The sequence below is a fragment of the Vidua chalybeata genome, chromosome 7 (genome assembly GCF_026979565.1).
Source record: "Vidua chalybeata isolate OUT-0048 chromosome 7, bVidCha1 merged haplotype, whole genome shotgun sequence".
NCBI classification, from domain to species: domain Eukaryota; kingdom Metazoa; phylum Chordata; class Aves; order Passeriformes; family Viduidae; genus Vidua; species Vidua chalybeata.
The window spans coordinates 13,961,742-13,987,024 of NC_071536.1; the positions used below are offsets into that span (position 1 = coordinate 13,961,742).

The 25,283-nt window shown below is 39.2% G+C and overlaps 1 protein-coding gene across 3 annotated transcripts in view; it reads right to left on the minus strand.

Annotated features, from left to right (window-relative positions):
- The window catches only part of PARD3B (par-3 family cell polarity regulator beta), a 396,105-nt gene extending 374,192 nt beyond the window's left edge, over positions 1 to 21,913 (minus strand). For all 3 annotated transcript variants that reach the window (XM_053947862.1, XM_053947861.1, XM_053947860.1), the window contains exon 1: positions 21,713 to 21,913. In XM_053947862.1, the coding sequence (XP_053803837.1) occupies positions 21,713 to 21,832 (120 nt within the window). In that variant the 5' untranslated portion in view covers positions 21,833 to 21,913. The remainder of the gene's footprint in view (positions 1 to 21,712) is intronic.
- Between the last annotated feature and the right edge of the window lie 3,370 nt (positions 21,914 to 25,283).

Here is a 25,283-nt window from a genome sequence, read left to right on the forward strand (position 1 = left end):
TGCCTAGAAAGATTCTTCACCATATATTCTTAATCACCATCATTAAAAGTTAACATGCTCAAAAAGAAATACTTAAGTTTTGAAAAACAAAAAAGCCTCTTGTAAAAATAAAACACTAATAGAGCCTGGAAGCTCTGGGCAGCATTCAGGTATGGTTACCTGAATCTATCTGTGCTGCTAAATGCTGTCAGAAAGTTCATCTTGAAGAAAACACATATTAAGGTTCCAAAAAATCCTAGCATCACAAGTGGGGAGAAGCTCTCTCACAGCACAGTACACAACCCTTAGGCAGAAATTCAGCTGAGGTACAAACCTGTAAAAATCTACGTAAAGAAAACATATGACTGAGTTACCGGGTAAAATTCATAACAGCACTTGGCAAATGAATATTGAACAGTTACTCTAATGTGCATTTTACCTTAGGGCTGCAAGTCATGTTTGTGTTTAACATCAAGCCACTTAAAAGCTGTTTATCATCATTTCCTTTATGTGTGGGAGAACACTTTAGGAATTACTATGCAAATATTTACCAAATGTTAAATTAAAGCCAGGTCACACGAATGCAGAAGTGCAACGTAGGCAGAGAAGTGACATAAGTTTTTAAAAAATGGGCTTGACATTCATTTTGTCACAGAATCCTGACTTAGCTGTTGCCACCTAATACAACACCATCACTGTTCAAATAGTCTAAAACAGGTTCAAGAATTCTTCAACACATTTATTTTCAGTCAACACACACTCAAATGAAAAACCAATCAATTTATAATTAAAGCACTCCCATTTATTGTTAGGTTTTTAAATAAATCAATAGGTTCACATTTTTAATGTATCAGAAAGTTGGAGTGCCTTCTTGATTCTTTTTGTTCCCAACTCGGATAGAAAAGTACCAATCTCCTTTTCTGAAAGCTAAGCAACATACTTATTAAATGTTACAGTCCACACCAGGTATTTTTGACCGTTAATAAGCAAGAGAATCCTAACAACTTTAAATACGTTTCAGCTGACCATCAATAAAATAAACACCATTTAATGATTTCACAATTAATTATTGTTTGACAATGAATTTTGTTCTGCTGTGCAGAATGCATAAAATTAATAGCAAATCCTATCCTGGAATTTTTAAATAGTAACAATGGCACACACTAAAAAAAAAAAATCAAGTAGGACTGACTTCAACTTACTCCTCATGCTGATATTTCTGAAGTACCTCCACATCAATGCTTCACTAGAGCAAACAGACTTCAATGAAATACAGTATGAAAACGGAAATCATATATGCCATATACACAACAACGGAATAAATGTTAAGTCAAAAATTTGGGAGAAGGAGTGGCCTCTGACCATATTGTTTTCTGTCATTTAGACAGTGTAAAAGTAAAACTAAAAATCCATAATCATAAAACATTTTCTGATGAAGAGATATTTTAGGTTAAGATCAGTAAAAGAGGTATTCTACCACTTAATTTTTAGATTATAAATTGCAATGTGATGCATTACCTCAATATATTAAGTAGTATTTAATGATTTCTGCAAGCATTTTAAGGCTCCATAATGTATCATTACACACAGCCAAATAGCACTAAGTATTAGTAGTTACTCTCACACCACAGCTTGGGGAGCAGAGCACAAAAAGCAACTTGGAGAGGAACATACGCCTGAGATTGGTCACAGCCTCAAACTTCGTATCTAAATCCTTCTCAAAGTTTATCACTGAATTAGAACAGCCTTAAGCATTTTTGGTTTGCTTGCTCCAAACAAGCCTGAAGTGGTACGTTATTCAAATTTCATCCCAACTGCCACCAACAGGGGTGTCATCTTCAGCTGTAGTAGAGGTGGGGCTGTTTTTACAGCAATACAAATACTGAGTTTCCAAAATCAAGAGCTGATCACAAAGCAAACATTGCACACTACCTACTATCACAATCTGGAGCTGAACAGTTAGAGCTCAGCAACAACACAACATGCATGCGTTGACGTCCTTGTACAGCCTAAGAGAGACCCCTCAAGGGAAAAATCAAACGCCCCAACATGCATCACACCCTGTCCTTACAGCAGGCAAACCACCACGAGTTCTACTCTCCTCACATGTGTACACAAATTGTATCATTGCATACAATATTGTAGGTTACAGACATAACATTTTTTATGGAATAAAAGGAGCCACAAGAAGCTTCTGTAAAAATCAAAGATGAACAACTATCTGGACAAGAGATTAAGTTTGTTCCGGACATTACTGAATGCAGCAATTCCTGGCACAGACCTGATCTGAATTAGCCTCCCTATATGAAGCACATGAGTATACTTCATACACACATATATATATATTTACACACACACTTGTAACTGAGTACAAACTGGGTCGTCTTTTCACAAACTTCAAAAAATAGACATAAAGCAATATTAAGGTTTCACTGCTCAGGCAGTTTCCAGAGTTTAGTTTACATTACACATAGCAGAGGACATTACAAGCTTATATTTCTAGGTCTCACTGTTGAAAAATTAAATTCTTACCTCTAATTAATTATACTGTCTTTTTAGCATAAGATTAACCAACACATTTTTAACGCTTTCCAGTTAGATCAAAAGCAGCAGAAATCTTTAAGACAATACAAGGAAACATGCTACAACACAGTGAGATACTAAAAAAAAATCCTCGTGTATTCCATAGTGCTATTGTTTTCCTTCACCAAAACTCTGACTCTGCTTGCATTAGAAGTGAAAATGCTGCAAGACGCTAGAGAGAAGATATAACTTCTTTATAGCCTTCTACCAGCTGGAGTGACACACATTCTCTCAAGTTATTAATATTAAAGAAAGATCTATACTAAGTGTGCTCAAGGACAGAAATTAAAGCTGAGGCAAGGGCAAAGGACAAGGCAGTCTGCTCCAAGAGAAACTGCTTTTAAAAATCCTGAAATAAAGCTACAGAAAACACAGAAGTCATACAGCAGAAATAATCTTAGAAAGGTGACTGTAAGGGATGCTTCCTAATCTGTCCTCCAGATGAAATAAAGTACTATAAAAATAAAGCTGCACAAGAAAGGATCTTTGGAGAGGAATTCTACCTTAACTGGCAGGGTGATGGGGAACAGAAAGAAGTTCATTGCAAGCAATCAAACTTTTGAGTACATGGACGACAAAGCTCTTCACTTTTCACAATAAATATAGCAGGTCTAACAAGCTTTCAAACCTCATGCCAAAACATGATCACAAGAAGTAACATCAGCCTAAGTTGTTATACCTATGATGCTTTGCTTCTGACCAAAGCACACATTTTGATTATTTAGACAGGTTAGGAAGTTTTCTTCACACAGTAAGATAACTCAGAAATTTTACTCTTCCTAAAAGGAATAAATTCAAGTATGAGTTGAATTTAAAGATTATTTTCTTCAGAACAACACAATTTCTCCCTCTGTTTAGAAGGCTCTCTTTTCAAACTATAGTAGAAGGAACTATTCCCTGTAAACAAGCTATTTAAAAAATGAAATCTCATTCTATGTATTTTCACATGTACTAAATATTTGTTCACATTCATTCATTTTATCTATTAATACTATTTGTGGAAAACGTATTCTTCCCTCAAGCACATGATTAGATGTGATATAGCCAAATGGTAGAAAGTAGAAAAGGAGTTCTGAAAAAACAGTAATTTACATAAGATCACTTTAAATATTCAAAGTTTCTGTCTTTGAAGGCACTAAAAACCTGATATCAAAAGGGGAACTAATCAGATCGGGTCAGCAGAGAAACATTCATCTTTGTCAGAAACATTGGGTTTATCTCAGTGCACTTGCAGGTTTTGCACAGTCTGGTCACACTGCCTTGCTGGCCCTTAAGGATGGCAAGAGCACAAAATAGACAACCAAATAATTCATACATGAAGCCTGCGGACTGCCACAGATTTGTGACAAAAACAATCCACTACCAATCCCGAGGAAAGCAGAAAAATCTTCTCTTGCTCTTCCCAGGCACAGTAAACAACCAAAAAGCAGAGCTTCCTTTTAGTCTCTGGAATGAGGCCTAACACAGCACAAGTACAGCTCACCACCAGCTTTATCTTTGACATGCAAAATGGTCCAAAATACCATTAGTTAATCCCCAGTCCCCAGAGGGAGCCAGAATATTTCTTGATCTTTAGCCATCTTTGAATTATTATGCTCTGAGAAATCAACATGACCAAGTATTACCATGACTAGCAGTCACAATAGCAAGGACTGATCATCACTTCTTTCTGTCTTTACCTGTTCTCTTCACACCACCGAACTTCCTTTTGGAGATATGAAACTCATCCTTCTTGCACTTTTTTCCTTCTGATTAATTTTCATGTACAGTTAGCACATTCTATTTTCCTTGGGAAGACAGAAACTCAAACTGGTTTTAAGAGCTACCTCGTTACAGCCAAGACAGGCTTAGACATCAGAGAGCTCTCAAGGTGACGATGTGAGCTACAAGGAACCCGGCACACAGGTTATATACACAGTTGCAGCTGTTAAAAATGTCCCAGGTCACATCTGAAGAAAAAGATCCTGGCCTGAGACCCTAGCAGACAAACCACAGAACATGAACACAGTGGAAGTTCTTCACATAGGCTATAAAACAAAGGGAGCACAGTGAAAAGGACTCTTCCACTTGAGTCACTTAACACTTGCATACTGTAGGTCACAGCAGAAGGAAGGACAGTTAGTCTGTTCTGGCTCTCAGAGATAGTTTTGGCAAAGAGACTAGATTTCTTGTCCTTTAGCCATCTTTAAATTATTATGTTTTGAGAAATTACTAGGATTATGTACTAATAATAAAGTCTTCATTTTCCACAAGGCAGGGAAGGTACTTCACTGTAATCAGAAAGAAGAAAGAAGAGAGAGCTGGTTTATCCTGACAGTCGAATATGCAGAGGGAAAAAATACCTATCTCCCACATTCAGTCTGAGGAGGAAAACAGAAAAAGCTGCTGCTAATCTCCCTATTATGGAATTCTCTATCAGAGCAAAGAGATATAAATCCAAAAGGACCCAGATTATTTCAACTAACACTCCAACTTTTACTTGACTTGCAGCACTAGAACCCTTCAAAAATAAGCATTCTGATTTTATATTGAATCTGAATGTGAATGAAAAAACACTCTCTGAATATAACTGTCTGAATATTACTTAAATAAAGCATGATGCAGAGAATACATCAGTAAAGGATCACATAGCCCACCTTTACATTACACTCCAACATTTAAGAAGACCATGTATGTCTGTTTCAGTTTTACTAAGAAAGCTGGAGATACACACGTAGACAGAGGTCTACACACTACACTTGGAAGAACCAGCCAAAACCTCCCCTTCACAGGCTCAGTTAAAAGTGGAGCACACTGTGTGCCAGGCACTGAATCCAAGACAGCTATACAAATGTAAGAATATAAGTGCAAACTGATCTTCAGTTATAAACTAAGAATATCCTTTAGCTTTTCAATTAGCCATTAGATAAGACTGCTTCAACAATGCAGAAACACAAAAGACTCAACCTTGTGCAAATTAACACAAAAGTTCCAGAACAAAACATTTCTAAATAAACCTACAAGATTTTAAGGCTTACCTTTCATATCCCAAGTCCTCCTTGTCAAGTATTATCTACAATATCCAGAGTAGTATTGTTATGCTAATAAGCAAACTGCTTCTCAGCTCCAGGCACCTGGCAAGTAATTAATTAGCACTGAGTCTGGCTTTTTGTTTGATTACCTAAAGGTAACACGGGGAGGGCTAAAGACCACAGCCATGATTTCTTAAAAGCCAACATTAAGTGGGCAGAGAGAACTATAAAGCTACTCCTTCAAACTGTCATTTTTCACATAGAAATAAGATATGAAAAAACTTTAAGTAAGAAAGGCATGTGTATAAAAGTAGTGTATTTCAGAAGTAAAGTCCAGGTTAAGTGAGTGAACAATACTGTTATTTTGCCAACAAAACCTGACAATCCCTTAAATTCAAATCATTCAGTATAGCTACAGATAAACACGAGGCTGGCTGCAAATTAATACAACTCAAGCTTGTAACAAACTCAGCACTGAAGGATACCAGATCTTCAGGAAAAAATAATAAATGATTCACATCTCCAAGGGCAGCCAGCACTTCAGCCCTGCATCTAGAAACCATCTAAGATTGTTTTATTTACAACTGTTGGGCTTTTCTTTGATAAAGTGATTAATGCATTTGCAGCTGACACAGGACTGCTTATCAGAAGCAGCTGAGAGCTTCAAAGATGTGATTGAGTAACACCAGACTCTAAACAAAACTGAATACAAATGCCTGTAAGACAATGCAGACCAAGCATGCTGGAATCCTGTCAAACTTTAACATAAACTGAGCTTTAGGCAAAGCTCAAGTGAGAAAAGAATCTATAGTATATCTTATATAGTATATCTTCTATAGTAAACTATAGAAGCATATCCTTAATTCCTCATAGAAAGCCATTGGGTATTTTTTGGAATTCCACAGAGAACAGCAAGACTTTTCTGCTGCAGTACCACCCTATTTCCTGCATGAGTCAATCACCAACAAGAGACAGGGGAGGAATTTTGCCAAAGACTGCCAGATTTGCCGTGTCAGTAGGACCAGTCAGATTACCACTCCCTTCTCACACATCCAAAGCGGGTGCATTTCAGAAATGCCACCAATTCCCACTGCCCATATCAACTTAATCAACTCTCCCCATGGTCTCTGAACAGCTCCTAGCAGGCACAGGCCATTGCTCTCCTTAGAGTGGACTTGACTGGGCACCTGGGATCTCTTTCTTCATGCAGAGAAAATACCCGACCTTTCACAGTACATTCACTGACTGTGTTCCAAAACCAAGCCATAAGGGACAATCATAGGCCCAGAGCCATAAAGATGCTGAGACAGCCAGGGTAGTTTTAAATTATCAAGGCATCAGAAGATGCAAGAAGACTCCCTGTGAAGCAGAAGTAAGCTCATTACAAATGAAAACAAAAAGGAAAAAAAAAAAGAAAAAAAATTAAAAGGGTGGTGGTGAAAAGCAATAGACTCAAAACTGGCTGTGCAGGGAGGGAAACAAAGGGTGTAACCATACAGGTGTTGGAGCAAGGTTTGCAGGTATGTACTAGATGATGCTGTAACCTATTTCATTCTCATGTTAAACACTAAATTAACCAGATTCTCTCCTCTCTTTACTTCTCAGGAGAAAAAACAATTGGGTCAATAATATTCTAAAGCCACAACAATCAAGCACTGCCTAATTCCATAAAGCCCAGCCAGCTTCAGTGGTTCTGACTATTGCTTGAAAGAAAATAATCAGGAAGTTTAAAAAGTTATACAAATATTTAGCATCTTAATATTACACTGTGGGGATTATTATATAATCTGCCATATTTTGTGCTATATTAATAAAATTTATATCATCACAGTACAAAGTGGGTAAGTTTTAGTATTTGACTTCCAAGATACAGCAAATATACCTGATGAACAACTGAAACAACCTCTACCTTTAAACATATTGCCAAAGCCAAGTGATGGAACTGGATGAAAGGCTCCTGAGAACAACTTCCATCTTCACCTAGCTGAAATACAGAACATGCCAGAATAATTACATCATCAAAACTTGATGCCATATGCCTAAGCTCAATGCATTAAGTGGATTTTGGCCAGATAAACAGTAAAGAAAGTGAGATTACCCACTTTTCCATTGAAATTTAATACTACTAGTGTGCATAAGGGTTTGCCCTACCTTTATCCCAAAGGGCTGCTTGCTTCTGCTATTCCAAGTTTCTCTAGGAAAACAGAATCACCAAAGAGTTGGGAAGAAACCCCTTCACAGGTTTCAGAGGAAAAAGGGAGGCAGCATCAAAGTCAATGCAAAACAACTGACAGGTAGGACTAAGTCAGTCAAGTACAACACTTAGCCCAAATGTGAAAAATGGCACCTGAGGCACATGTTCCAGTTACTGTTTGGTAGCAACTTTCTCCAACCCACAGCTTGCAAAGGTAAACATGTAAAAAAAAACCCTCCTTACACAACTTTAATCCAGCCAGTACAACCCTACAATAAAGTAAAAATGAAAACAGCTGGTAAGCAAACTTGCTTAAATGCTGTATTTGCATATATTTTGCATCAGTCCTGAGATGCCATTACAACCTTCATTTTCATTTGCAGCTTGATGTCATCCATTACTGATACAAATGAGTCCAATTTACTTTTCAGTCAGCTACCTCATTCATTCTCTTTGGGCTCCAGAACTGTACCCACATACATTAGCTCCACATAATTATGCCATGCTCAAGCGCCAACAGAAATAAGAAACAAAATTAAACAAAGATCTACTGAAAATGCCTACAGCTAAGTGGACATAACCATTATTCACAAGAATGCTCAACCCTAAGCATGTTATAGGAACGTTTTAGCACAATTTACTGTCAACAGGACTTGCAGAGTAACAGCTCCCATCTCAGTGAAGAATGACTGGATCTGGTTCCCAACTCCCACGCACAAAAAACAGGTAGGGAGACAGTCGCTGACAAGTACAGCCACAAGATGCTGAAAGCTTTTCAGCAAAGTAATTGGATCTACTTCCACTAAATTTTATCACCATATGCAGTGCCTGAAAAGGAATCCAGCACATGCAATGAAGTAGTTCATTCTCTTCTTTAAATGGTTACTAACTAAGAACCTAAGAACATTGCCAATGTCTGTTAATAAAATATATATATACACACACACACATATATATATATATATATATATATATATATATATATATATAACATCAGAATTTACTGGTCTAATGCTCACAAAGTAAGTGATTTGGACTCCTACAGAACTTGCAACAGCTTTGGCTGCATTACTAAAGGTATCTCTTACACAAACTATGACTTCAGGCTCAAAAACAAAATTACACAGAAAACTCCCAAGAAAAACAGCCTGAAAACCCATTAAGTGTGCTTCAGCTTACAACACTATTTAACAGTTTGATCATTAAACTGTAGCTTGTATCTTTCACTATGAACTCAAGCATCATGAAAATACATGATTCAAACTCACAACTCAAAAGTTAAATCTAGCTTTTTTCTTCCCAGTTAAAAGAAACTCCATCCCACAAAGCCTCCTTCATCAATTTTTTTCTTCCCAGACTGCAGAATAGTATTTTTTTCAGTAACAAAAACCACTAGCATGAAACTTATCACACACAAGATGTTTCAAAACTGAAGCAACAACATTTTGCAGAATGTTAATAGTACACTACAATCTATTTCAAAACTACTTTGGTCTGCACCACAGCATGTGGAACTAAGACCTCACTATAAAGTCTGCTTATGAACACCAGCATCCTGGATTTTGCTACACGATCAAGCTGGGTTTTTTTCTAAAATCCATATTGATAAGCAAACAGTTAATCTCTAAACACACAATGCATAAAAGGGATCATTTCAAACCAGAAAAATGGAAGACACTTATAATCACCACAGCATTCACATTTGAATGACAGCTAAACATAAAGACACATCAAGCATTCAGCCATCTGGAAAGAAGATGGGTTTTTTTCATATTGTCTATTCTCAAAGCCTTAAGGCAAGAGTCAGAGGTTGACCAAGACTTCCATTTAGTGAGATGCTCATTTCCTATCTCCAGCCATTAACAAACTGCGCTATGAACAATAAGCCAGACCCCTCCACTTTCACTGCATTCAAAGACAGTTGTGTCACACCAGGACAAACAATGACAGATGTACTTTATATTTGAAACATAGGAAGTTACCAAAAAAATCTACCTAGTGTTTTCCTAGTGTCTTTGAATATGGCTTATTTAATAAAATGACAATAACAATTAATATATATTTTGTTACACCAGACAAGAAAGAATATGATACATATATAACTGCAAAATTCCTGATACATAAATAAAAACAACTAAAGTATGTATTCAGACACTTTTCAGAGTTAAATGGCAGTGAATATTGCTGCAGCAAAATAAACAAAAAAAAAAAACCAAAAAAAAAAAAAAAACCAAAAAAAAAAAAAAAACAAAACAAAAAAAATCACACTGCAAGCACAGCTACCAGAGACCCGGGGTGACCAGAGGAAGATGGAGTCCAGCTTTAGCATTACATTTTTAATAATATATGAAGGGCCTAATAAGAAAAGCACCCTGAATGTACAAACACAAACCATCTACTCCTTTCACGTTCTCACTTGCAGCAATTACTCCTCTACAAGGCACAAAATTCAATTTAAACGGAAAACTACCTAAACCAACATTTTTCAGACTTAGGGATTAAGGGGCCAACACTGGCATATTCTGGTCCATCTTACTCCAAGTGGAAGTATGCAAAAAGGAGAAGCGTTTAGAGCAATTCTGTTCTGTTGAGAGTTCGAAAAAGTAAGTAGATTCAACACAACAGTAACCACAAGGAAGAAGACACCCTTAAAAGTAATATATTTAAAATGCATAGGTCATGAGTGTTCTTCTAAGCATTTATGAGATATGATGAGTTTTTAGAGCAAAAGTTAATTCTTAATTTTGCTCTTCACGAAGACGGTGAATTGGTTTCCATGTAAATTTAGTACCTCCCATCAGTCAGCAGCTGAATGAGAGCTATCCAAATAACTGCTCCTGAAACATTAATACAGGAGTCTTCCCTGGACTTTTACATGCAAATTTTCTCGCCTCACACAGAAGAGTCACAATTTATCATTGACAAACCCTAATGTTAATTTTTTTTTCACACACATGTACTATTTTTCCGCAAAACAAAATGCATCTTCCTTTTTCTATTACAATCTAAACAACAACTGCATCACGACTACTACTATGCAAATACTGGTTCTCAGTATTGAAATGTCAATGAACCTTCTCCTTTCTATCACCCAAAACAACTATTTCAGGTTTCCAGGTCTTCAGGGAGTTTTCTTTTTGTAGCTTATAATGCCAGGAACTCCTGAAACATTTGTTCAGGATACATTTATTACAGCCAGCAGGAGAAAATTAACTGTGAATTGGCAGCAGCTTGGTTTTTCAAATGAGCCTAATTCTGTAGGAACTGAGCATGTTAACTCTCATCAGTCCTTGAAAAATTTCAGCAAGTCCTTCCACCTGACAAAAAACTTGGGAAAATTCAATTGAAGAGAGCAATTGACTCTCCAATGTTCTATTCTTTGAGCAGACAAAGAACAGGTTGAGAGGCACCAGTAACAGAAGATGACAGTCAAATTTCCAACATTGCTTAAAAAAATACATATCTGCTACATAAGGCAAGTGTGAGAAACAGATTTTTGAAAATTATGCAAATTAAGCAAATTTTATATATTAGTACACTGTTGCAACCCATTTTAGAATGGGGAGGGTTGGGGGGCAACCTGGAAAAAAATACTGAATTTCTATAGAAATATCAGTAGAGTGAGTAACCTAAAGAAAATACAATTAAAACCAGAGTCAAAGCAAAGTATGATACATTTTTACACACTAGAACAGACCAGATATTTCCATAAATCAACTCCTACTCAGTAGTAAATAAACTACCTTGTAAAAAATAAACTCATAAATTGCTGACAACCCCCTACTGCAGCAAATTATTAAAAAAAAAAAAAGCATTATACCTTAACAAAAATCATTGTTACAGCAAATAACTTTTTAACTCTGTTTGATTAGAAGGAATGTGATTTGGAGGCAAACAGCATTTCACAGAGTTAACAATACATAAACATTTGATTGATGTATACGATATTAGCCTCATTTTTTTTCCTGCAAGCTCAACAAATACTGCACCTTTTTTTTTCTAAAAGCAAGCCCTCTGGAGTCTTTACTCACCAAAAAAATTCCTGTATGACTTCTGGTTTCCATAAAGGCTTTCATGTAGACTAACCCACAGCTCAAATAAAAACCAAGATAACAAAAATCAAACTTCTTTAGAGAAATAAGTTTAAGCAGGGAATGGAAGACTTTGGGACTATTTATTTCAAAAGCAGAAACTTGTTTCAGTTTAAAAAAATGTACAGGTGAGACACAGCACCCTCATCCAATTTACTGATGATGAAGTATGATGCAAGCTAGAGGAAGTCACTTGGTTTTGCCCAGCATAGAGTGTGGTACAGTTTTCATTGCACAGCTGCAAGGCCCTTACTGCCTGTGAAAGAGAAAGGGTACAATGAGCCACTCTAGACATGAACTGCTGCAAAACAGCAACGCTGCCTCAGTCAGACTTGCAGAACCCATGAATTACTTCTATTTCTAGAAGAGCTACAGACACACTGTCACAAGTAGCTTTATTGCTTACCCTACTTATGTACCATTGTATTTCTGCCCTGACCTTGTGGTGTTTAATATCTAGGACTGATCAAAAAAATTCTGAGATGAAACTTCTCCATTAAAATCCTTACTGAAATAGTTAAGAAATCCTTATAGAAAAAGTTGCAGCTGGAAGAGAGAATTTTAATAGCTGCTCAACCAGGAATCCATAGGAAGGATGTTCTGCAACTGACTGGCAGGCAGGAGTAGCAGGGTGAGATGGCACATGGAATTCTGACAAGCTCTGCAGGAAGAAGTTAGTTAAGCAGAGTTCTAGGTCACATTCTATCTTCTTTGTTCATGACACTTATCACTTACAAAGAATCTGTATCCCAAGCAGCCTGCAGCCAACACTATCAATAAGAGCAAAGTCTTTAGAGCTTTAAATGTGTAGTCTGGTTACACTTCTGGCTTGTGGTCAGAAATAAGAAGTGCCAAGCAGAGAAATTAGTGGAAATCTTTCTAACACTCAAAATATTACTCACCAAATGAGTATCACAGAGGATTTAAAAAAAAAATTATCATCATTTTAGGCAAACTGCACCACAATGAACTGCATTCAACAAAAAATTGCCTGACCTACAGGAACCAAAGTGAATGGTGCCTACATTCAGCAGTAGTAAAACTCTTTAAAACATGGAAAAATCATGGAATTACCCCCAAATCTTCACCATGAAATTCTGGTCTTACCACCATTAATGACATCCAGCATTGCAAGACTAACAAAAAAAAAAATATAACCAAAGGCTAGGAAAGACTACATGGCCTCTAAACTTGTAGTTGGAGGAGAAACATAAAAAGGGAGCTACTTTACTATGGACATCATCAAAATTTATAGAGATACACTGAAGTCTGCCTGTTCCCCTGGCACACAGCCAAGAGGACAAGCTACAAAGCAGGCACAAGCATCTTTTCAACCAGCCCCTTATGCAGCAGATCATCACCTGAAGATCAGGCAGATCTCCCATGTACTTACTGGATGGACAGAATCTTGTCATGGCAGCTTTCAGGGAAATGTCAAAACACTTAACTATTTTACCAGTACCTCTCACAGCTACTGAGAAGGCATAAAGCCATGCCCAAATTATAAGAAATAACCCTTAATTGTAAAATGGTCTACACATGGGTGCTCCAGGGTTTGGATACAGAATAAATACACCATATTCACGGGATATGTATATAGTAAATACACCATATACACAGGATTAACCCACCAGGACCTATGACTCATCTCTTCTTCAAAAGTCCAGAGACCTGCTGAATTATAACTTCTTTTGAGCTGGAACTACTCTTACTTGAACTGTACATTGTCACTTAAAAGAAACAGGAGATGATTATGTAACGGATTTTTTGTCTCCTCTCAGAGAATCTAAAATTTAGATGTTCAGGTTTGGCAATAAAGACCAACTCAGCTGTTGATGGATTGATAAGAATGAGATAGCATCTTTTACAAAAATGTGAAGGTCTGTTAAGGTTTTAGGAAAGAAATACAAGTAGAGAAACTGATTAGTCAAAGTAAAAAAATAAAGCCATATAATTTTCAAGGAATGCAGGTCTCTGTTCCTGGGATTGCAAGTAATTCTCCCTTAAGCATTCTATTTTCTTCTACTGATTAAGGAATTACTGCATTTTTGTAAAGGAAAATGATAGGGAGGTTGTGTATTATGATTCACCAATTGACAGTATTTTATTGGTAGAATAGAATGTTTTTCAGATTACCAGACATTCTATTCTATTTTATTTGTGTACTGCAAAACATTTGGCTCAATGGAGCCCCATCTTTGAGGTCAAATCCCTAGCCAGGAAAAAGAGTGAGTCCAGTGCCAACTGTTAGCTTCTACCATCAAGACTGCATTCTGTGATTCCAACTATCAAGCTCTGTAGAGTACAATCATCCATCTTGCTCCATATCTACCCTTCATTCCAACGCTATCCTTATTAAAGGCTATAAAAAGCATATTCATTCAAGCATTCTGTAGTTTTCTTTTTCATACACACAACAGCCAATAAAGAAAAACACTGAGATAAGAAATAACAAATGTTGCATTCTCGTGAAACCAACAAGCAACTTGCCGGAACCTCCCACCTCGGGAGCACTCCCAAGAGCGAGTCAACCACCTGAGCAGTGCTGTGCCACAAGAAAGCCAAGTCATCAGTTCTGAGTGGATGTATTTAGTGGTGACATAACAATTACAGATTTACACTGGAAAGAAGAGTCATTCCGATTACAGTAAAACATTACAACAGTTCCCTTAATGGAGATGTCTCTAGCACAATGATTAGGCATAAAGAGGAAAAAAAACCCAAACATTTACAAAATCAAGTCTTACATACTTTCTCTTTAAAGTGAGGAAAACAGTCCAAAAAAGTCCTATCCAGTGCAAACAGTAATTTGTTATAACACTAAGTTTCCTTTACAAATAAGTTATTGAAGTAATCCTATGGAAGTAATAAAGCAGTGATGAAAAGGCTTACAGAACTACCACAGCAACATATAACCTTAGGGGAACAAAAAAAGTTTTTATTAATGACAATATTACACAAATACTGCAGTTCGTGCACACCAATACAAAAGTTCTTGTAACATGGTGATTGTCTAAATTTCTCATATGAAGCAGCTTTCTCAGTTTAACAAGGTATTCAGGGCACTGTCTACTTCAGTGGAATTTACAAGACAATTTCTATCAATAAGCCATTCACATGAGCCTGTCATTTCTGTTCAGTCACTTCCCTGACATGGGTATATCCTTATGCATAAGATTCAATAATTGAATAAAAAAATACAAAGCAGAATCTGTTTTCAATTATACTAATTGCTCAAGACCTTTAGTGTTATCACATTCATTAAGGATGAAACACAGGCATGTTTATAGGGGGTTAGAGGGAGTTTATAATAATGAAGCAATAGGTCTTCATGCCTAGGAAAGCTGCAGTTCTGACATTCGAATCATTAGGAAAGCCTAAAGAATGTTTTGCTCAACGGGGGAGGAAATCTGCTGCTTCAGTAGCAGGATGCCAGACAGCACAGTATGTTGCAATTCAACTGACCTATCATACTGAATGAGTAAGGAGGAAAGTAAAGTCACACAACATAAAACATTATGCCCAAATGACTATCTGTTAAACTAAAAACATTATGTTTCTCAGAAAATATCATTAGATCACAACCCTTCATTTTCAGATGCTTAAGCAAATAAAACCATTAAAACTGCATTTTATGCAGCAAGCAAATGCACCTCCCGTTTCCATCCCATGCCAGAAATACCATTTGACGTTTGAATTCCTTCTTCACAAATTCCTGTGAGTCTACTCAGAGTTCATCTTCAACTTGGCAAAGAGCAACAGCAAGGAGTCACTACTTAGAATTCTGTACCGCTTTTTAGTGGTTTCCTCCTATGACTGATTTAAAATTCGATTACTACACAAATCTTTGCTGTATCTCAATTAATAACAGCTGAACAGTGTTCAGAACTTGATAAATATGATCTAGGAGAAAAAAAAATGGACACTCAGTATTATCACATACACTGAAGTCTGACCTGCAGTATTTCCAGGACGGGTTACTCTCATTTTGCCTATTGAATTTCCACCAGTTTTATCTAGCTCTACCCTTCAATGAGCTCCCCTGAAACACGTTAACATCAGGTAACTCAGTATTCAGCCAAAAGCCCATTACTGGCAATAGTCAACTTCTTATAAGGAAAAAGGGGATCAAACTTTCTTTTTTCCATGTTACGTAAGTACATAATGGACTAGAAGACATTTTCTATGACAAATCTAAATTCAATGGTAGTTCTTCTGTAGAGATTTTAAACACCTGTGAGAAAAGGAGCCTGAAAATCTACCAGAAATGTCATTACCTCAACACTAGTGGCTATGATACAACACAGCAGCAGACATTTTACACAAAAGTGATTAAAAGGCAGACACTTTTTAACTCTCAATTTTTCTGGGTACCTGTAAAAGAGATCCAGAAAATTCTTTAAGGGACTCAAAGTTCTGCCACTTCAAAGATGTTCCCAATCCCAATGAAATATCATCACCAGCATTTTTAAGTCAATAAGGATTTTCTGAATTCATTTGTCTCCTCCATTTTCTTTACTTCCCCTACTCATATAGCCCGTATTCCTATGTATCAGTCAGTTACTCAAACTCATACAATAGTAATGAGAAAGCAGCATATCAAGTTATATTCTCATTTTTTAGTACAGTATCATAGTGACAACTCCAAAGGCTGAATGTGGAAATGATAATCAAGCTGTTCATTGAAATATATCAGTTGCCAAAACAATGTACAAGCTCATTAACATACTGTAACTGATTAAGCATACTAAGAAAAATAAGGGAATTAAAATAATTTCTAGCAAAAAAAAGTACTTGAAGACAGAGCTTAGAATTGTTTTGGTAAAACAAAGATTATGGATTCACCCCAGCCCTATTAGAGCAAAAAATAAAATAAACTAAGACAAATCAGGATAGGGAAAAATACCAAACCTAGAGACCAAGTCCAAGACAGGAGTACGCAAGTGCCACACAAATACAACTTTATTACTCTGCCTTTAAAAAGGACTAGATACTTACAATTTGCCCAAAACAGAAAAAATTGTCATAAAAAAAGGACTTCCTTCAAAACTTTTCACATATACCTTCTGAAAAAGTCTTCTGGTTTTGCAAACATCTTTTGTAAGCATTAGAGTAAAAAAAAAAAAGTTGTCATTCTTCCTATCCCAAATATATTTAGAGAAACTACAAGAACATTTAGTTCTCCTTCTGTTTGCTGGCTAATTTACAACAGCAATACCTAATTCCAGAACATTAGGTCAGCAAGCAGGAACAGAAAGAAACTGAGAAAGTGTTTTATTAGTAGAGCTCACAAAATTATATAAACAATCAACCTGGAGCATTAGCTTCCTAAATTTATCTAATTTGGGAAAGATCATCAAATACAACCCAAATAATCTATTTTTTCTCATTTTAATCAAAACTGCACCATTCTTGAATTAACCCACTATCTTACTGCTTCCTGCTCAGTCTGACTGCAAATCAAAATTCTCATCACCGTTCTAGGATTAACTGGATGCCCTCTGTTTGTTCTCATGAATGGAAAGACACACTCCTGTTACAAGTGGAGACCAAGTTCCAGGAAGACAAGGCAACTAATATTTGACTGTCTCTATCCCCATTCCCAAAGGAAGCTCACTAAGGCTGTTGAGAGTGAGCCACTCAAGAATTTAACTGTGCCTAAAATGACAAATTTTAAACCACAAATTGCAGTGGTTATTAATTTTACTACATGACTTCCATGTCCCACTCATTCAGCTGGCTTCCAAGAACAAGACTGCAGACAGCCAAAGTAGTCAGTTTAATCAAGCCATGTAGGTAAGTGCTGCATATGCAAACACTAGTAAATGAACACACAGATGATAACCACCGCTTCCCTGTCTCTGGCTCCTCCAGAGAGATAAAGAACATCTGGAGCAGCAAGAGGTTTTACACATTTTCCTCAGATAAGTTTCACTGCAGCTTAAAGAAAAGTCACAGTGGATTTCACTTTGCTAGCCTCATTTCCCTGGGCAGACATCACTTTCTGTACCAACAACATTCAAGACAGCAAGCAAGGATCTCCAGCTGAGCCAAGGACTCCACTGCAAAGCTGGTGATTCAACTGTTGCCTCAAATTTGGGAGAACAGCATTTCCAAGGGGAGAGATGTGAGCACAACAGAGCATCTATCTTGAGTGCATTTAGTCCCATGTGCATTTTAAGGTATTGCTTTCAACAGGACCAAACAAATCCAGTCAACACCACAAGAGCCCATGAAACCCTCCCATGCCGACCCAGAACTCCTCTTTTTCCTCTCATTCATATACTTGGGAGTGGGAAAAAAAAGTCTCTGACGGCCGACTGGAAAACAATCAGCAAGGACCTGTATCCAAGGCAATGTATCTTACAGCTACAGAGAAGGAAACACAGATCAGGCACAGCAACTCAACTCTTTTGCAGTACATCTGTTCTCACTCAAGCAAAGAATCCTAAATGCAACAGATGACACACAACTGCTCCCCAAGGCACCAAAATATCAAGTTAGGGGCTGGGCAGATGATAAGGAATCATTAATCCTACTGTATCTACCTGTCAGCAGGAAGCCTTAATGTACATTACTAAACAGCAACAAGAGCAGATCCTGGGTCACAAGAGTTCCAGCAAACTTCATTCTGCTCAAGTCACTTTTCTGAGATGACAGTGACTTCCCTGAAAAAATATTTACAATTCTCACAAAGCAGCTGATCGAGAAAATTTCTAAAACATCTATGACTATTCACATCACAAAATCCTAGACCACAAATCTCTTAGTTGATACTGTAATACAAAGTTTCTTAATTCCAGGCAGTTATTGTATCCCCCAGTGAATCAGACAGGATCTAACCATTGAGAACTACTACAGTACCTCTAAAAGCCACTAAACTCAGTTGCATCAAAAAATAATTACTTACAGTGATTTCTCAACTGAAATTGGTCCAGTGTTTTGGTTCAGTTAACAAAGCAACTTCATTAACTGAGGCAATTGAGCCTTCATGACCAAACCTTGCCAACATAGTCCCATGAAGAAACCAAATGAAATTTGCTAAGGAAACACACAAGGCTACAATAAGCAACTGCCCACCAAGTTCTCAGCTGTCTCACAGAAAACAGAGACTTAATAATTTACTGCATCAGCTTTCCTCTCATTACAAGTATAAAAAAGTGCAAAGTTCAAAAATTCTTATTTGCATATGTGTATTCAAATATTTTACAATATACATTAATTAATCTAATCTTATATCTTCCCCTTTGCCAGACGAGTGACTGTAGTGCAAGAGCAAAACTAGACTTCCAGCACAACTCCCAAAATACAGACCCCCTCAAACATTTTTGTGGTATTTGACAGTACCATAACTAATAAAAAGTTCCTAAAGTTTGTATCCTAGCTATCTTTTTCATTTTTCCTTCTACAGCTATGAAAGCTATTCCTTCTATCAATTCTCCCTCCTTCTCCAAATACTTCAGGCACTTTAACAATAACATTTTCCACTTAGCTCTTTAAAATATTTTAACACTCAAAAAACTTACAAAAAGAATGCTTAACATGCCAACAGAAAGAGGAGCATTCTGTCACAAAGTATTCCAAACATTCTAAATATTTTTAAAAGAAAAACAAATATTCAGTTATCTTTAGCATAAACCTGTTTATGTGCACACCTCAAAGCACATTTTAGCTGATTATCTTGACATAATCCCATTCCCAGTAAGATTTTACATTTTTTTCAGAAAGTTAATTTTAGAAAGAGCAAAAAGAAGGAACATGGCAAAACACCCAATCCACCATGTTACATCAGAAAAAAAGTACTCCAAAAGGTAAATAAAACTAATTGTTTGAGACATCTGTATGACCTGTTTTACCAACCCCAAATTTTCCCCCAGGAAAGTAATCTAATGCTGAATGATGCATGTCAAGATAAGAAGAAATTTATCTTTTTGGCCAGTTGCAGTGCAAACCTTGTAGATTGGAAGCCAGCTAATCAAAGCACTACAACAGAACTGTTTACATTTCCAGTGAGCAGGGGGGAGGGAGAGAGGATGCACAAGGTATAAAACTTCTTTTTAGTGACTTGAATGAAAACATATTCTGCTTTTCAAGTCCTTAGGCTGCTCCCCCGCTCTGCCTCTTTACACAGCCTTGTATAAACTCTAGCTCTGAAGCTCCATTACTCAAAGTGATTAGCAATTTTGGAACAAACTGGCCTGTACCCATTTGTCCACCTATGATGGAGAATAAGGAACTCAACATTTCCATAAGGAAATAAGCCCCCCCCAAAAAACACCCCAAGCTTATTTGCAAAGGAAGAAATACAAGGTCAGAAACACTGACTGCAAGGTCAGAAACATGGACTCTGGCCTCTGGTTGTCCTATAAAGAAGGCAATGATTTTGACCTCACACCTGAAGGGCATAGGACAACATAGAAGATGATTACTAGGCATTAAAAAAATTCTTTAGCTACTACTTTAACAGCAAATCGGTTACAAATTCATGAGAACTGTAGTATACCTTAAAAGTCTGGCATTTATCTGAAGCTTTCTCACACTGTTAGAATTTCTACCCTATAAATGCTTATTGAGCCTTCTAGAATAGTCAGGACTTCACCTAGAAAGGCAGGCACCCTTCTACTTCTTTCTAAAGGAAATAAAAAAAAAAAGTAAATAAAGAGTAGAGGAAGAAAGGGATTTGAAATACAAAGGCTTTGTAGGCCACCTTTAAGCCATCATCATGAGACTAATTTCAATGTCATCACAAGCACAAATCAAAAGCTGAAATCAATTTGTAAATTTCTAAATTCAACACAGCTGAAAGTGATTCTGTTTCTGATAAAGCCCATCTCTTGGAGGCATATTTTAGTACTCTCAACCATACTTCAGTGCAAAAGATCTCACTGACTGTTCACTCTAACAGCACCAAGAATTCTACAAACATTTTGTAGCTATTATGCATGGACAGCATCATTAGGAAAAACTACTTTTAATGCAAAATATTTGTCAAAGCTCTATGTGTCTTAAGGCAGGTTAAAGCACGACATTTGCTCAGAAGGACCAACATGGAGAGCATAGCAATCTCTACTAGATCAGCCACAGCTGTTCATGATGTATTTAACATATCAGTAGCAAGTTTTTATCAAATTAAATCTGCAAGGACAAGAATTTACTTCCCGTTTTGCATTCAGGATATCAAACAGTTGACTGGGCCCATAAGAAACTAGCACATGTCACAAAACAGAACCCTTAAGATGTTGGCTGTACTTTTTACTCAGACGTTTTAGGAAGATGAACACAATACTGCAGGTCCTTAATTCAGGGCTTGTAACTGGAATTTCTTTCACAAAGCAGTATTTGCAACACTAGGCCTTTAATCAATACTGAGCAGTACCCCATTAGCCTTCAGCACCTGCCTCTTGGAGAAAAAAAGAAAAAATATTTTTATGCTCAGTTAGGTACAACCAAAGAAAAACTTAGAGCTCCTTTCATGTAAAGGAAATCACCTTCCCATGCAGATAGCACCTCACTGAGCAGCTGATGCCAGAAAACACAAGCTTGAATGAAAGTGACTTATTGTTATGTTCGTCTGTTTCAAGTTTGTTAGTCAACACGCACAGCAGTAACAGCCATGCTGGCCGGGCAGCTGAGCGGGACACGCTCCCCGCCCGCCGGCATCAGCTGCTCACACAAAGTACCTGGCAGGGGCACTCAGGCAGGGCACCGCGTCCGTGCCCCCGCGGCCGCAGGGCCCGGCAGCCCCCCGCCCCTCCGCGCCCCTCCAGCCCGGCCGCCCCCGCTCCGGCCCCGGGCCTTCCCCCCGCCGCCCCCCAGCCCGGGCCGGCTCCGCACACGGCCCGGCCGCCCCTCACCTTCTCCTGGGCCTTGCGGTAGCGCTGCAGCGCCTGCTGGGTCAGGTCCCGCACGCGGAGCTGCCCGTCCTTGCAGGGCACCACGATGCCGGTCCGCCCGAAGCACACGGTCACTTTCATCTCAGCGCGCCGCCATGCCCGCCTGCCCGCCCACGAACGGCGCCCGGCCCGGCCCGGCAGCGCCGGCAGGTGCGGCTCGGCGGCCCCACGGGGGCGGGCGGCAGGTGCTCCCGCGGGGCTGCGCCTCGGAGCGCGGGCAGCGCCGGCAGCGAGGCCCGGCCGCGGCCTCTCCTTCCGCCGTGCCCGCCCCGCCCCGCGCGGCGCTCCGGGAGGCGCGGGCCGGGCCGGGCCGGGCGGGGCGGCGCGGCCGCGGGCGGCGGCGGCGCTCGCCCGGGGCACGGAGCGCCGGGCCGGGCTTAAAGGGGCCGCGGGTCAGCGCCCTGGGCGGCGGTGCCCTTGCGTGCGGCCGGAGGATGGGTGTCTCTTGCACGCCGCGCTGTGCGGAGCGGGCGTCCAGGGTGCACCCACGCCGCAGCACCCAGCCCGGTCCGCGCCAGCAGCCACCGGCGTGAAGTGCTGAGGCTGGAGCGCGGGGCTCTGCGGGGCACGGAGATTTGTGTGCCCGGCTGGCCGAGCAGCCCTCCCGCCAGCACGGCGCTGGGCTGGACCGCTGTAGGCACAGAGCATCCCTCGCGCTCCGAGCAGGCCCTGTCGCACACAAAATACACCTAAGAGACAAATTGTGCCCAACCTGCTCGGTGGTGCACCAAGGGAGGTCGTAGCACAGACCTTGCCCCACGGAGCTGTGAAACACCTGCACACAGCTGCCCACCCCGACCTTCAGAGACTGACAGGAGACCTCACACACACCTTGCCACACCACACTGAGACCTTCAGGCACTCCCAAGCACCACATCTGCTCTTCAGCATACACAACACGCAGAGAAACCCATCACCCTGATAAAATGACAGCCCATACTCATCAAGATGTGGTACAGCGAAGCCACACAACCTGCATAACGGGATGTGAGGCTCTGCAGCACTCCCCAAACACCTGCTATTCTGCGAAGTACACTTTTCTGTGCTACTTGGTAACCAAATAGTGCTCCCTGCATCCCTACCTACCACTAGACCACATACAACATACTTGATGCCCTCACAATCATAACAGATCAATCTACCCACTGAGATCTGTATTACTGAAAATCAGTGCAAAGCAAAGGCAGTATAAAAATACCTCTAAACCACAGCATGACATCACACAGCACAAGGGGACTATTACTGCAATAAAACTGCCCCACCAGTTCACATTAGCATTCAAATAGGCAGTCCAAGCCCTGTGCTGTGTGACGTAACTAAATGACAGTACCAGAGATATTGCAGTGGAAGTGGGCCAGAACAGCATAAGCTGAAGGTTGAAGTGAATAGAGAGGTTTTGGGATGAGATGAAGACAGAGCCACATAAACTCCAGCAAGTGGAAAGTTCATCCTGTTTCCTTAGGAACAAGCAGTAGTGGTGCATGGGACTGATGCAGGTGGTAAACAATTCCTCCTTGCCTCTTCAAACCCAGAAGTGTCTGCCACCAGCCGAAAGCATTTCAGGGCAAATCACAGGGAAATAATCTATTAAGCCAAATATAGAACTTTCCCTGGGTGTGTACGGGTGTTTGCATGCGCAAATGAACAAATGTGCATCCCATATGCTTTGAGACATAGAAAAAATACTTTCTTTTTCTCTTCAGGAGCAAAGAAGCAATACAAAGAAACAGGAATTTTCTGTTTCTTCAAAAAACACCGTGGATAAGGTAGCACAGCTTGTAGGCCAGAAACACCTCCAGAGCAGCTAGGAGGGTGCTGGGGGCTCCTGGTTCCCCGGAGTCGGCCCATGTGGCCATTTCAAATACGCCACTGTGTTCCTGCCAAGTCAGCCCCAAGCCAGCTCACTGCTGCCTCCCAATAGCACAGGTTTCAATGATTTCTTGTGGGTCAGCACCACTGTAAGCATTCATCATGCTAAATGGGCATTCCTGCCAACTGCTGGAAGGACCACCAAGTGAGACAGGCTACAAAAGTGTTTCACATGAAACATAATCAAGGAGGAGAAAAAGGGAAACCTTGATATAACTCCTAGCCAGTTCTGTAAGCTGAGTTTATAAGGAGGGAGAAACAGGAGTATCTGGGGTAGGGAGCAACAGCTCCTCACTTCTTTCTTTGCTCCTGAAAAATGATAAGGGGGAGCAGTCCCACTCAGCAGCCTCAGAGCTGAATCAGAGTGAGCAGGCAGCAGGAGTTCAGGGCACCCCTCTAGCTCAGCTGCTGATGTGATGGTGGGAAGCCTGGGTCTCTGTGCTTGTATAGGTTTGGTTAGTTAGGTTAATAATTGACTGTGAATGTAAAGGCTTCTGTCTCTCTCTCTATTTCTCTCTCCCTTTCTCCCTCTCTGTTTATAAGCAAGTCTGACACACTGAGGAAAAACTGTGTTATGATTTTCTTTTTCCTCAAATTCTGAAAAGTGCAGGTGATATGCTCTGTAACTAGAGTTGGGTAGAGCTTGTTGACAGAGAAACTGTGTCATGTTAGACCAACTGATATGTCTGAAAAAAATTAAAACACTTTTCCCCCAACACTATACCTGAAGCATAAGCAGCTGGTTTCAAAGTGATTATGATTAGACTATAAAGACCTATAGCTGTTCCAGAAAGAAAGGAAATAAAAGGTTGTCTTTAAATGTGTGTGCTTAGTATCTTACAGAAACTGAGATTGTATTTAATTATCACACATAAACAAGGGGGAGTGAGAAAAGGTTACAGAGGGATCAGCAGTGTGTTTACTGTCTGCCCATGTTTGTTTGAAAGTTATGCACTGTATTGCTAATAAGACATCATTGTGTTCTGGGTCAATTACACGTTTGTTTATGCTGAAACAGTCGGAAAGTCTTTGAAGCCATCTGGTAACAATTAACACCTACATATCAAGGTTTTACCTGTAACTATCCCTGAGACTTCAGTCTGCACGACTTTCTGAAAAGAAACCCTTTCTTCTATCAGAGAGTTGACAATGATTTTTTTTCCTCGGGGATGGGGAACACTTTTCCAAAAGCAAGTTCCTCCAATGCAGGTAACAGAGTGACAAGAAAAACTGTCACATTTGTACAGCTAAGAAGCCAAATATGGGAGGACCAGTAGTGTTGAACTAGAATTCAAAGAGAACACTTCTTAAGAAACTACAGCATGAGTTGCAATATGGTGAAAGAGAGAAGAGAGTAATTTTTACTTACCAGGAAAAATCAGTAATTTTTACTTATAAGTAAAAAATACTTATCAGTAATTTTAACTTATTACTTACCCTTTGCTTCTGAATGAAATCATCAGGAATTATGACCAAAAAATACTCTCCTGGAAAAAAATACCCCATGGACCTCTGTGAGCTGAAGGCTTCCAAATCCCAAAGTTCCAAAACCACTTCTTGTTGGGCACACAAAACTTCTAAGAATCAAGTCATCAATATCTTTATGTCCAATTTAAACTTACTCAGAGTAAAATACAGCAAGTTTTAAAACTGACTAATAATG